We start from the raw sequence: 13509 nt of genomic DNA on the forward strand, positions 1-13509 counted from the left end.
CACACACAGACATGGGCATGTCAAGGAATGAGATGAGACAGATTGATAGAATAAGTGGGTTGCGGGGCTGGTGTGATTTAGAAGCACCGGCAGTGAGTTAGTACAGTCTGTTGTGGGAGGTAGGAAAGGGGGAGTCCAGTATGTTAACCTATGAATTGGGAATAAAACTTGCCTTTGAGTATACTTACCTGTCCTGGTCATCTGTGTTGGGGCTGTGTGCTGGGGCACTTTAAATAATGTGTTGTGTGGAGTTAGGGGTTCACTATAAACTGTGACAGGCACAAACACTTTTTTTGCCAAATCCCTCCTTATCTGTAAAGATATGACACACGCACTCTGAAGTTCATCTCTCGGGTGCAGAGAAATCTGTGAAGTGGCATGTGGCCAGTTCCTCTACACTACTGTGTGTGTATTCCTGACTGCGTATTGCGACAAAACTGACCAATTTGAATTTAGGCTGTAGATTAATAAATTGTTCAGTCTTATACAGACTCAGGACTCCTTACTTCTCATCAATTACTTTAGGTGAGGTGAAGTGATGGACAAACATACATTTAGTTCACAATCTAAAACTGAGTATTTGGCATTTTCTCACCAAATAATATTTAGCCTAATATGGCTGAGCATATGGCCCACTCTAAACGAAAAAGTGTAACAGCACTATTGTGATCATGGCTTTGACAACATCAGATGTGTTTCATTGAGCTCTGGGGGGTGGGTGGGGGAGTAACTAACTACAAGCAGCCAGATCTTCAATCGAAAGCTGGTTGTTGCGCCCTTATTCTCTCCATGTTGGTCTCACCACTGGATTTATTGCGCGGTAGACGGACAACCCAATTTTTCCATAAAACCTTGCGTTTCAACGCAGCAGTGTTCACGTCTATTCTCATCTCTCAAGTCAAACCGTGGTGTGAAACAGAGGATACCTACTGGACTTGGGGTGGATGCCAACAACTGAGAGAAGATTGTTTTTGGTTTAGTCATCGGGCGACAGCAGGAAAGGTGCACGCGTTCAGATGCTCAGCTGACCCTGGCTTCCCCCCCCCCCCCCCCTTGGCGATAGCGGGAGATGCTGCTGGAGTTGCTTTGGCGCCATTCCTCTCTCTCTGTCTCTCTGGCTTTAATCTTTCCATGTTGGGACAATACATTTAGCGAATGGAGATGTGAAGAGGCTTAAAGTATGGCATGCAAAGATGGTTTCTGCCAAGAAGGAGATGGTAACTGCGATGTACCCCAGTTACATTTCGACTCTCTTCTACTTTTTCTGCTTGATTGCTTGGTGAGTTCCGAGGATACATGATCTGGGGGGGAATATTTTTTCCTGTCAGATTGGCGCTGCGCTGGTGCCACTGCCCATGGTCCTGAAGACTCTAGGTGCTGAAATCTGAAAGTGCTGTAATTGTGATAAAATCGACTCCCTAATGCTAATTTTGTCATCCATAGCTTGGGTATCGGAGAGGCTACTGTAATTTCACGATAACAAATCATTTTGATTATTTGTGTCGTTTTTCAGTGTAAAGAGAATCTCTGGAACGATAAAAAAGGATGACAGAATATATCCCGAGAATTTCACACGCATTTTAGACAGACTCCTGGACGGGTATGACAACAGACTGCGACCTGGATTTGGGGGTAGGTACATACCTGAAACGGTGACAGTTTTCGGCTGTCCAATTAGTTTGTGTGCTACAGTGGCTCAAAGAGATGAGCGACTATGATTTCCACTATTGTACCAATGCCTCAGAGCCTGGTTCCTCTCTAGGGTTCTTCCTAGGTTCCTGCCTTTCTAGTGAGTTTTTCCAAGCCACCAAGCTTCTGCATTGCTTGCTGTTTGGGGTTTTAGGCTGGGTTTCTGTATTGCACTTTGTGACATCTGCTGATGTAAAAAGGGCTTTATAAATCAATTTTATTGATTTGAGTTGTTTAAATAGGCTATGAGGTTGACAGATCAAAATCACATTGTATTTTTCAACCAGAGGGCATGAGCTTTTCCGTAGCCTACTGTTTCAAATGAAACATGTTCCTCCACTGAGCCACGACTACTGCCTCCCACAGATGTGACACGACATTCCTTGTTTCAAAAGCTAGTCGTTCATGACCTGAATTAACACTTTCTTATAATCACTGCTTTGATTCTTGTGTGCGAATGAAAACGGTAGGCTACCTTCAAATGTTTAAGCGAGTTTAGATATGTCGTCTAATTGCCGTGGGGAAAGCCGCTTATTGCACTATTTAAATAGAAAGAGTGCAGTGTCGTTTTCTTGTGTCAAATTCTCCACGAGCACCAAGTACCAGACACACACATGTTTAAAGACTGTATGCTTGAATGTGAATTAATAACGAAAAAGTAACACATTTTTCGTTCATTATAGACTTGACGGTGCGTTTGAAAATAGCCTACCGTAGGATACGTCCTTCAACTCCACCCTCAAAAAGATTCTACCTTAGTGCGCGTAAATTTCAAAACTCACCAAGTGTGCATAGGTTAGATACTGATCGGCTTACTCCCAGAAATTTACGATTTAAACCTATTTATATCAGGTTCACTCCATTATATAAAATTTTAGAATCTGATGCGGGTTATTAGGTAAGCATACGTTGCATGCTATTGCATATACTGTAGGGTTTTGGCACACATCTCCACAGCACTACCAACCCAACCTTTGGCCAATGTTAGGCTGTTACTGAGGTTTTATGTTTGACATATTATTCCATGACAGGCCTACATGTGAATAACACAAGTTCTACATAAAATCAATTGAGGATTGATTCATAAAGAGTAGCCTAATAAACCAGAACTAGAGTGCTTGTAGAAAGTATACCAGACCCCTTGGATTTCTTCACATTATATTGTTACAAAGTGTGACTAAAATGGATTTGTCATTTTATGTCAACAATCTTCACAAAATACTCTGTAACATCAAAGTGCAAGATCAATTGTAACGTTTGTGAAAGATTCATGACAAATAAAACACTAACATACCTTGACATTATGGAGTATTTTGTGTAAATAAAATGAAATCTATTTTAATCCCACTTTGTAATGCAACGAAATGTGAAAAAAGTTCAAGGCACTGTACGGTCACTTCAAATCAATCAATTAATCACATTCATTTTATAAAGCCCTTTTTAAGTCAGCAGTTGTCACAAAGTGCATTTCAGATACCCAGCCTAAAACCCCAAAGAGCAACCAATGCAGATGCAGAAGCACAGTGGCTTGGGGCTATGCTGTGAAATTACATTCTAGATATTGTGAAACTGATAGAATTTTTCTCTCAATTAGGTCCGGTGACAGAGGTGAAAACAGACATTTATGTGACAAGTTTCGGGCCTGTCTCTGATGTTGAAATGGTATGTACCCGAATCAACAACTTGATACAGATGAATAGCCTAAAAAAAGTTTGATTTGTGTAGACAATACACTTAACGTTTCATAGAAGAAGAAAAAGACAACGATTAACTGGTTCTGCTTCCTCAGGAGTACACCATGGACGTGTTCTTCAGACAGACATGGGTCGACAGGAGGCTGAGGTACGAGGGTCCTATTGAGATCCTCCGACTCAACAACATGATGGTCGCCAATGTGTGGACTCCTGACACCTTCTTCAGGAATGGCAAGAAGTCTGTGGCACACAACATGACTGCCCCCAACAGGTTGTTCCGCATCATGAAGAACGGCACGATTCTTTACACCATGAGGTACTACATACACCAAAATGCTTTACACCATGATGCATACATTACCCAGCATGCCAGTTTTTCACCTTGCTAACTTTTTTTTTTTTTACCTTTATTTAACTAGGCAAGTCAGTTAAGAACAAATACTTATTTTCAATGACGTCCTAGGAACAGTGGGTTAACTGCCTGTTCAAGGGCAGAACGACAGATTTGTACCTTGTCAGGTCGGGGATTTGAACTTGCAACCTTCCGGTTACTAGTCCAACGCTCTAACCACTAGGCTACCCTGCCGCTCCAACATCCTGTCCAAACAATCAGCGTTGGGTGTGTGAGCGTTGCAAAATAAATGTACACATACATCCAAACTGATCGCGGGCATCTGCGAAGCCAGGTGCTAAAATATATTATATTTTAGATGCTTGATGCACTGCAAGTCCTGCCTCTCCCATCTACTCATTGGTTTTTAGACACCTACTAACCCACCTGGGTGATTGAGAGTTTAAGCCACACTTCAGTCCAGTTGGTGGCGGAAATGCACCTTAAAGTTGGTTGCCAAACGCTGTATAAAATCCACAGAAGAAGAAGGAGAAGCAAAAGAAGGAGGGGGAGCAGAAGGAGAATGAACAAGGATAAATTAATCAAAGAAAAACTAAAAACTAAGTTTCCCGTTTTATCTGTGGATAAAGGTCAGAGTAGAGAACATACGCTTTTGTGTGACTCAAAATTCTAGAAATGTAACAATTTTATTTGTATTTGCAGATGGCATACACGTTTGTTATGAAGGCACATGAAAGTTCACAACATGTTCCAGAAGGCATTTCTGCCCAAAAAGCATTTTGATAAAAAAATTAAAAACGTTCAAATGCCTCTCCTGTGATGTAGTGACGTTCGACATACCTTCCTGAAATGGGTCACATATGCATTTCAGGTAAAAAATAACAACCCAGTGTTTATCTCCCAAGACAAATTAGCTAGCAACAACAAGCTAGCTAAATGTCCATGAATGTTTAATGGGTTTCGACCTGTCCCCAAAATAATATAGTTGGTTCACAGTTGGTTTTGGTATTTTAACCAGCGTGTCATGAACGCATCTGGTGGGGATAGACAAAATCAACATGCGCATGATGGAGCTGGTTTAGTCAGCATGTGCTACTCAGCCTACCTACAGTATCCATCCTAAAAGTAGTTATCCACTTTATGGATATGATACATGTTTGTTTTCTGTTTGGAGGGGTCCCTACTCTCTCCAACTCCCATTAGTTTCAATATGTTTAGATGTATGTATCCCCATAGGTTGACTATCAGTGCAGAGTGTCCCATGAAGCTTGTGGACTTCCCCATGGATGGACATGCATGCCCTCTCAAGTTTGGAAGCTGTAAGTATGTATGATATGATATACTTTAAGTCTATTGTAATAGAAGTGACTTGAGAAGTGACTTAAAAAAAACGGTTCTTCATTCTTCTCATGAGACTAATAAATTGTAGGCCATGCATACTTCGGAACACTATGCATTGAAATAAACCCCAATGCAAATCCGACTATATCGTTTCTTAGCAGATATTAAACCTGACACGGTTTATGTGTTTACATGCTCTAGCAGTTCTTTGTCCTGTTTATAAAAATGCATATTTGAATACACAGATCACACCAATTTACCAGCCGGCTTCTTTTCCCCTGCTTTTTGGTGTATCTGAAAGGGGTAGGGATTTTTAAAAACATGACAAATTTAAACCCACCTATACACCTTTCACACACCGTTTTTCCGCCAACTTCAGCATCCCGCCAACTTTTTGCAGACTTTTCTTTATATGTTGTTTATCACCTCCATAATGTTAAATGCAAACAGCCCCCATGGTTTAACAACACCCCCAAACCCCCCCAATCCACCAGCTACCCAGTGATATGTTTAAAAGGGGTATACCAGCAAATAAAGTGGTAAATAAGGGTCTGTTTTAAAGGTGGTCCTATTAACACTGCCTTGTATTTGTTACAGATAATATACCACATCTTCTGTCTGAAATGTGTAGATGTACTCAATATATCCCAATTTGTAAAAATAAAAAAAATACTAGTTTGTTTTGAGAAAAATACTACCATTACCGTCACCCAGTGTCAAGCTTGTGGTATTCTTCCCGTTTTGTCATATTTTGGAATTTCATACATATTCCTCATGTAAGAAGTCATTTGCTTTTTTCTGACAATGACGCTAATAATACATGACATTCATTTTGTACCAAAAACAGAACAAAGAAACCCAATTCAGCACTATTGTTCATAATGAGTGTAACGGTCAGCAAAACAGTGACTTTTCTCCAATGGAAGAAGTTTTCAAATGAGGGTTCGGTCTTATCAGAAAACAGTAGCGATTTAAAGATAGCATCTGCTGAGGGAAAAGCAAAAGAAAGGATCGGAGGATGGTTTCCCATGCACTTCCCAACCCTCCCCCAATCTATTATCAGCAATTGTGCCATTTGTAGAGGCAGAGGACAAAATAGATTCCTCAGTTATCATTCAGTTACGTTATTCTTGGTTTAACATAGTACCTCCCCTCCCACCTTCCCCAAATCCCATCCTCCCATCCTGGCCCAGAGTCAGGGAAGCAGACGCTGCATCCGATGGGGCCTGTAGCTCGGGAAAGGTCAGAATCCCTCTTCCCGCCCCAGGTTAGCTCAGACCTATTCTGGATCTCTCCAGAGCTAGTGTGAGTCGGCGCCCCCGGCAGCAGTCCACTCCACGACGCCTGAGCCGGCCCATTTTCCCTGCGCAGTTGGTGTCATGCCGACTTTGAGTCCCCTGTGGGAAGCGACAAACGGGAACAACAGACCCCGACATGAACCCAAGCATGCGTTGTTGTTTTTTCTTTCAGCCCTCTTGTATGAACCCTCATGTCACATTTCAACGTTTTTGCACCGTTTTTTGCAATGCTGGATATGCAAAAACTTTTCCATGCAACAAAGAGCTTGTGAGACCTGGCAGTTTGTTTGAACGCAGACTCATTGAGCACACAGAAGTCTACCCTTTGAGCACACAGGAGTCTACCCTTTGAGCACACAGTAGACACCCACACCCTTTATTACCATGCTACTGTACCACTCATTTTCAATCAAATTACGAGGAAAAGGTCTCTCAAAATCCAGAGTGCGCTATTTCAGGTCATCTTCAACGTCTGTATGTATTAAGCCAGTGAGGGATGTACAGATAAAGTGGGGGAACCATGCGTAACTGGACTGCACACCATCACATCACACATCATTGTGTCGTACAAATGCATTGTGATCAGCTGACTAGATGAGGGAGATAGAAACGTTTCTCGTGTTCACAAAGCTTAGAGTTAAGGAGAGGATATCACTTGCACACAGTAGTCATACTCTCATATGACTACCATTTTAACATTTCCACTTAATGACGTGCTCTCTCTCTCTTACAATAAAGGCCCTATTATCTCTCTCTCTCTGCTCAATACCTCCATTGTACATGTTTTTTCATTACAGCTACAATTTTGAATTTGTATTAACCCCCCACTTGAGGGTTCAATATATATATTTTTTCCTTCTCTCCCCCCAGATGCATACCCTAAAACAGAGATGATTTATACCTGGACCAAAGGACCACAGTATTCAGTGGAGGTTCCCCCAGAATCATCCAGCCTAGTGCAGTATGATCTCATTGGCCACACTGTCAGCAGTGAGGAGGTCAAGTCAATCACAGGTATGGTAGGCCATTGGTAAGATACAGTAGATATCCCCAACTCTGATGATAGTGATGCCATTCTTTGTTAATAAACATTGGAATTTCTTCTTCAGTTCTTAATTCAGTTTGGAATGTTTTCTGTACAGTAGCTTTGTCCAAAATAACTTGTCTAGTTATATTTTATCATGATTAACTTTTATGCTACTGTCTCCAAAGGCACTCTCTATGGTGTCAGTAAAAATGCATGATTTTGTTTGACGCTGTATCCCTCAGAGAACAGTGAAGACACAATACAAACTAGCAGGAGTCCATCATTTTCTGTGCTTGTGCACACTGTCTCACGTCAGTCAGTTTTTTTTATGGAACAAACCAACCGTCACATCTATGGCTATCCTCTAGGTGAATACGTGGTGATGACAGTGCACTTCCACTTGAAGCGGAAAATGGGCTACTTCATGATTCAGACGTATATCCCCTGCATCATGACAGTAATCCTCTCCCAAGTGTCCTTCTGGATAAATAAAGAATCGGTCCCAGCTCGAACAGTCTTCGGTACGTATTGCACACAAATCCCGCCATTCTGTAAAATACTTATTTTGAGAGGCAGAGAAGATGCGAAAGTGTGAAAGTGTGTGAAGAGTGATGTGCCTCGTCTGTGTGTCTTTGTCTCCATTTTCATTTTGTGACTACGTGCTGCTGAGCAATGGACTTGGCTGTCTTTAGCCTCTTATATAACAATTAAGGGCTATGATTTATTAAATGTGTAAAAAAAATTATTAAATACTTCCATTGTGGTTATCCATCAAGTGGCAGTTGCATTTGCCAAAACCAGCCCATTTGTTTACAAACAGAAATGGCAGGGCCCCACTGTGGGTGGAGTCAAAGATTAAAGGATTGCACCTTTTTAAACCCGGAACTATACACTCCAGCACAGTGGTTCCCAAACTGTGGGGCCCCGGGGGTGCACCCCACAGTTTGAGAAACACTGTGCTAGAGTGTATAGTCCATAGGAGACCAAGCAAACAGAGGATATTTACTTAACATCAGGTAAGGTAGCCTTAAAGGCACTCTAATTCCATGCGAGGTGCACACGGTTCCCAGCTTAAAGGTGCACTCCTCAATCTCTGACTCCACCCACACTTCTGTTTGTTAACAAATGGGCTTCCATCTTACCCTTGAAGGTTGTCATAGAATGCACAAGGTGCCATTTTCAAATTGGGTAGTGCATCATCAGTTTTCCTCTTGTTATGTCAGTCATTGCATACCTAAAAGCGTAATTTATAACATCTTAGAAATGTCCTGTTCAACTAGCCCATGCCAGGTAACGTTTTTTTTGTCCGGTTTTTTTGCCCATAGATTTTGAATGAATACACATTAGACATGGCAAAATGTACAGAACTGCAAGAAAATGAGCTTTAAACCTGTAAAATGTTCTCTCCACCAATAATAGGGGTGTGAAAAGTTTGTGTCATGAACAGTGCTTGTGCCCATAGAAATGTGTGGTGCGTGCTCACCCGTAACGGGGGTGGAGATGTTCCCCAATGCTGTAAAGGGGGCCTGAGTGAAAAGGTTGGAGAACCCCTGCTCTAGAACTTCTCAATTGCACAGCACATTTCCATTACTTTCATTAACCTGGGTTTTACAAGTACTCCATTTAAATCAGCCTTTCTTATGTGTTACCCCTGAGCTTGGGAAATCGCATACTGTATTACAGCGTTCAATATATAGCAATTGATTGGTTTGGGTTAAATTCAGAAGACACATTTCGGTTGAATGCAGGGTTCTGAATACTCTCCGAAGGCAGTGTGTGTATGTGTGTGTGTGTGTGTGTGTGTGTGTGTGTGTGTGTGTGTGTGTGTGTGTGTGTGTGAAGTCAGAAGTTCACATACACTTAGGTTGGAGTCATTAAAACTTGTTTTTTAACCACTCCACAAATATCTTGTTAACAAACTATAGTTTTGGCAAGTCGGTTAGGACATCTACTTTGTGCATGACACAAGTAATTTTTCCAACAATTGTTTACAGACAGATTATTTCACTTATAATTCACTGCATCACAATTCCAGTGGGTCAGAAGTTTACATACACTACGTTGACTGTGCCTTTAAACAGCTTGGAAAATTCCAGAAAATGATGTCATGGCTTTGGAAGTTTCTGATGGGCTAATTGACATCATTTGAGTCAATTGGAGGTGTACCTGTGGATGTATTTCAAGGCCTACCTTCAAACTCAGTGCCTCTTTACTTGCCATCATGGGAAAATCAAAAGAAAATCAGCCAAGACCTCAGAAAAAACATTGTAGACCTCAACAAGTCTGGTTCATCCTTGGGAGCAATTTCTAAACGCCTGAAGGTACCACGTTCATCTGTACAAACAATAGTACGCAAGTATAAACACCATGGGACCACGCAGCCGTCATACCGCTCTGGAAGGAGACGCATTCTGTCTCCTAGAGATGAATGTACTTTAGTGCGAAAAGTGCAAATCAATCACAGAACAACAGCAAAGGACCTTGTGAAGATACTGGAGGAAACAGGTACAAAGTATTTATATCCACAGTAAATCGAGTCCTATATCGACATAGCCTGAAAGGCCGCTCAGCATGGAAGAAGCCACTGCTCCAAAACCGCCATTAAAAAGCCAGACTACAGTTTGCAACTGCACATGGGGACAAAGATCGTACTTTTTTAGAAATGTCCTCTGGTCTGATGAAACAAAAAAATAACTGTTTGGCAATAAAGACCATCGTTATGTTTGGAGGAAAAAGGGGGAGGCTTGCAAGCCGAAGAACACCATCCTAACCGTGAAGCATGGGGCTGGCTGCATCATGTTGTGAGGGTGCTTTTAAAAAAAAAAAATATGTATTTTAAAAAATACAAGGAAGGGGTAACATTAAAGTATTAAAACATGAAGGACAAACAGTACAGCATCAAGACACTATCAAACGTGTCAGTCCTTCCTTTTTCATGATCACAACCTTGTGAAACCCGAACCCTCCAAGATCCCCCCACAGTTCCCCAATAGCTGTCCCTCAACCATTCGAGACCCCTCCCACAGTCCCCCCCCAGAAGAAATAAAAAATACAATTCATTCCATTCCCCACCCCCAAGAACCCCCCAATGCACCAACAACCAAGAGAATGAACTAAAGAGAAAAAAGGAAACGACAGAAGAAAACAGCAAACAACAATGCAATTTTTTTTAAACAAAATAATACATTTACAACAAGGGGCATCAAGGACAACTGAAATCATAACAGCAATTCCAACTGTATATGTTTGTGTTCATGTCTGGCACTATTACATGTGTGTGTTCTTGTATGTGTTTATTTGAATGAGAGTTTGTGTATATGCATGTGTACAAACACTTGCATGGCATCAGCCTCAGGCAAACCGGCATTAGTTGTAAAAATACTGCCACTTAGTGTCATTCAAATGTACTTTAATGATGTTTTATTTAGACTTTTTTTAACCTTTTTCTTTTGACCATCATTCTCTCTCACACACAGCAACTCCACTCCCACTTGTCTCCAATTCCACATACCAACCCTCAACTTCCCTCAGCCCATCCCATCTATCTCTGCTGGCCACCCACTTCGTGTTTCTACGCAACACATATCTATCTAATCGAATAGAATCTACAGATTGCGTGTTGAAGATAAATACTTTTACTAAGAGTATTAGTATATTAGTAATTGACTGACCCTGTCTCTCCAGATCTCCTGACAGTACTATTTCTGGGGTCAATTTTAGATCAATGCTATGCATTTTCAGCCATTCCTGAACCTGAGACCAGAAACAGGCTAACTGAGGGCAATACCAAATAAATGATCTATTGATTCTGTATCCTCACAACAAAATCTGCAGAGCTTCGATGATTTTATGTCCCAAATATTCAACATTTTGTTGGTGGCAAGAATTCTATATAATAATTTTAGCAGAACAGCACAAAGTCTTGAATCTTGCGTTGTTTTATATATCAACTCATACACCCTCTACCATGGAATCGGTACATCAAAAATCTCTTCCCAACAATTTTGCAATCTGTATGGCACAGTTGTCAACATCCTGGTCCTCAAATGAATCTGGTATACTTTCCTATTTATGTTATTTTTATTCCTCTGCCAGTTTTGATCCTTTATATTGGGCAGACAGACCAGTTCCCTACCTCCTCCCGCTGCCACCCTACTCCTCCATTTTTGGAGCAATGCTGTAATCAATTGGTTATACTCTTGGATTGAGCAGACCTTCCCATACAATTCTGATAACTCCATGATGGACATAACTCTACCATTACAATTTACAATATCATTTAAGAACAAAATACCCTTTTCAAACTTCTTTCCCATAAATATTTTATCATATTTTATCAACCAGCACATTTGAGTTCAGTCATAATATTTGTTCTATCTTTTCAGGGGCATGAAATTGAAATTGTAGCCAGCTCGGCAATGCTTGCTTGAAAAAGACAGATACTTGAAAAAAGTTTTTTTAAAGTCAATTAATCAAAAATGAGACATGACAATCTGCACAAAGGCAAAAAGGGAATTTTTAAACAATATATGAGCTTTTATTATTATTATTATTATTAATCTCTTGAGAACCATTTAGGGTTCAAATAAAACTTTTGAATGAGTGAAGCTTTTAGAGAGAGGTTTAGTGCTTTTATATTTAATAATCTCAAACCACCCAATTCATATTCATTATATAGATAGGCTTGTTTTATTTTGTCTGGTTTAGCGTCCCAGATAAAGCAAAATATTTTTTGCTCATGTGATTTGAAAAATGAATCAGGAGTAGGCAGCGACATAAGTAAGTAAGTGAGTAAACTGAGATATGACTAAGGAGTTAATCAGAGCAATTTTTTCATAAATAGACAGGTATATACCTCTCCATGGTTGCAGGATCTTGTCTATTTTTACAAGTTTTCTATTGAAATTCATTGTGGAGAGCTTATTTATATATTTTGTGATATGAATACCGAGTATATCTACTTCACCATCATCCCATTTTATAGGTAAGCTGCAGGGTAATGTAAAAGTTGCATCTTTTAAGGATCCGATACGTAATATTGTACATTTATCATAATTAGGTTTTAGTCCAGAGTGTACAGAAAGGTTATCTAGATATTTATTGAGACATTGCAGGGATCTAATTTACAGACTTAACATAAAGCATGAGTCATCGGCATACATGGACACCTTTGTTTTTAAGCCTTGGATTTCTAATCCTCTGGTTGTTATTGGATCTGATTTTAATAGCTAGCATTTCGATGGCCATAACGAATAGATATGTTGACAGGGGACACCCTTGTTTAACTCCTCTTGACAATTTAAAATTCTCTGAGAAGTAGCCGTTATTTACTATTTTACACCTGGGGTTGCTATACATTATTTTTCCCATTTTATAAGAGAATTACCGAAATTGAAAAGATCCAGGCATTTATAAATAAAATCCAGTCTTACTTTATCAAAGCCTTTTCAAAAACCGCTATAAATACCATTCCTGGCTTCTTATATGTTTCATGATGTTCTATTATTTTGAGTGGTTGTCGCATATTATCTCCAATGTATCGTCCATGTAAAAAACTTGTCTGATAAGGATGAACAATACCTGCTAAAACCCTTTTAATTCTGAATGCTATGCATTTTGCTAGTATTTCTGCATCACAACATTGAAGTGTAAGGGGCCTCCAGGTTTTTAGATAGACTGGGTCTTTATATTTGCCACCTGGGTCTTGTTTTAATAATAGAGAAATCAGACCTTCTTGCAGAGTAACCTGACAGACTACTATTTCTATAATATAATTATTTCACCACCCCATTCCTTTTTCCATGCAACTTAATTTAAGGATGTAGAGTGAGTTTCCTGTAAACAGTATATGTTATATTCCTTTTCTTTTAGCCATGTAAAGACGGATCTTCTTTTTTTATAATCTACCAAACCGTTACAATTATAACTAGCTATATATATTTCACCCCTTACCATAACTAGATACTATTCTCAGGCTAAATTGACCATAATTAGTGCTTGTAAAGTTACTGCCATCAGATGTATTATGAAGGTCAAAACTAGAGCTTTCAAATGTCTGATATTTAGAGGTCAAGAAATAGGTTCTAGCAATATTTGTTTTATTCCCTT

At 40.0% G+C, this 13509-nt stretch overlaps 1 protein-coding gene across 1 annotated transcript in view; it reads left to right on the top strand.

Moving 5' to 3' along the window:
• Positions 1 to 1064: 1064 nt before the first annotated feature.
• The window catches only part of LOC109905979 (gamma-aminobutyric acid receptor subunit alpha-6-like), a 31764-nt gene continuing 19319 nt past the window's right edge, over positions 1065 to 13509 (top strand). The window contains exons 1-7 of the mRNA XM_020503614.2: positions 1065 to 1279; positions 1514 to 1632; positions 3284 to 3351; positions 3479 to 3699; positions 4972 to 5054; positions 7245 to 7388; positions 7770 to 7922. Of these exons, the coding sequence (XP_020359203.1) occupies positions 1194 to 1279; positions 1514 to 1632; positions 3284 to 3351; positions 3479 to 3699; positions 4972 to 5054; positions 7245 to 7388; positions 7770 to 7922 (874 nt within the window). The 5' untranslated portion in view covers positions 1065 to 1193. The remainder of the gene's footprint in view (positions 1280 to 1513; positions 1633 to 3283; positions 3352 to 3478; positions 3700 to 4971; positions 5055 to 7244; positions 7389 to 7769; positions 7923 to 13509) is intronic.

The sequence above is a fragment of the Oncorhynchus kisutch genome, linkage group LG15 (genome assembly GCF_002021735.2).
Source record: "Oncorhynchus kisutch isolate 150728-3 linkage group LG15, Okis_V2, whole genome shotgun sequence".
Classification (NCBI taxonomy): Eukaryota; Metazoa; Chordata; class Actinopteri; order Salmoniformes; family Salmonidae; genus Oncorhynchus; species Oncorhynchus kisutch.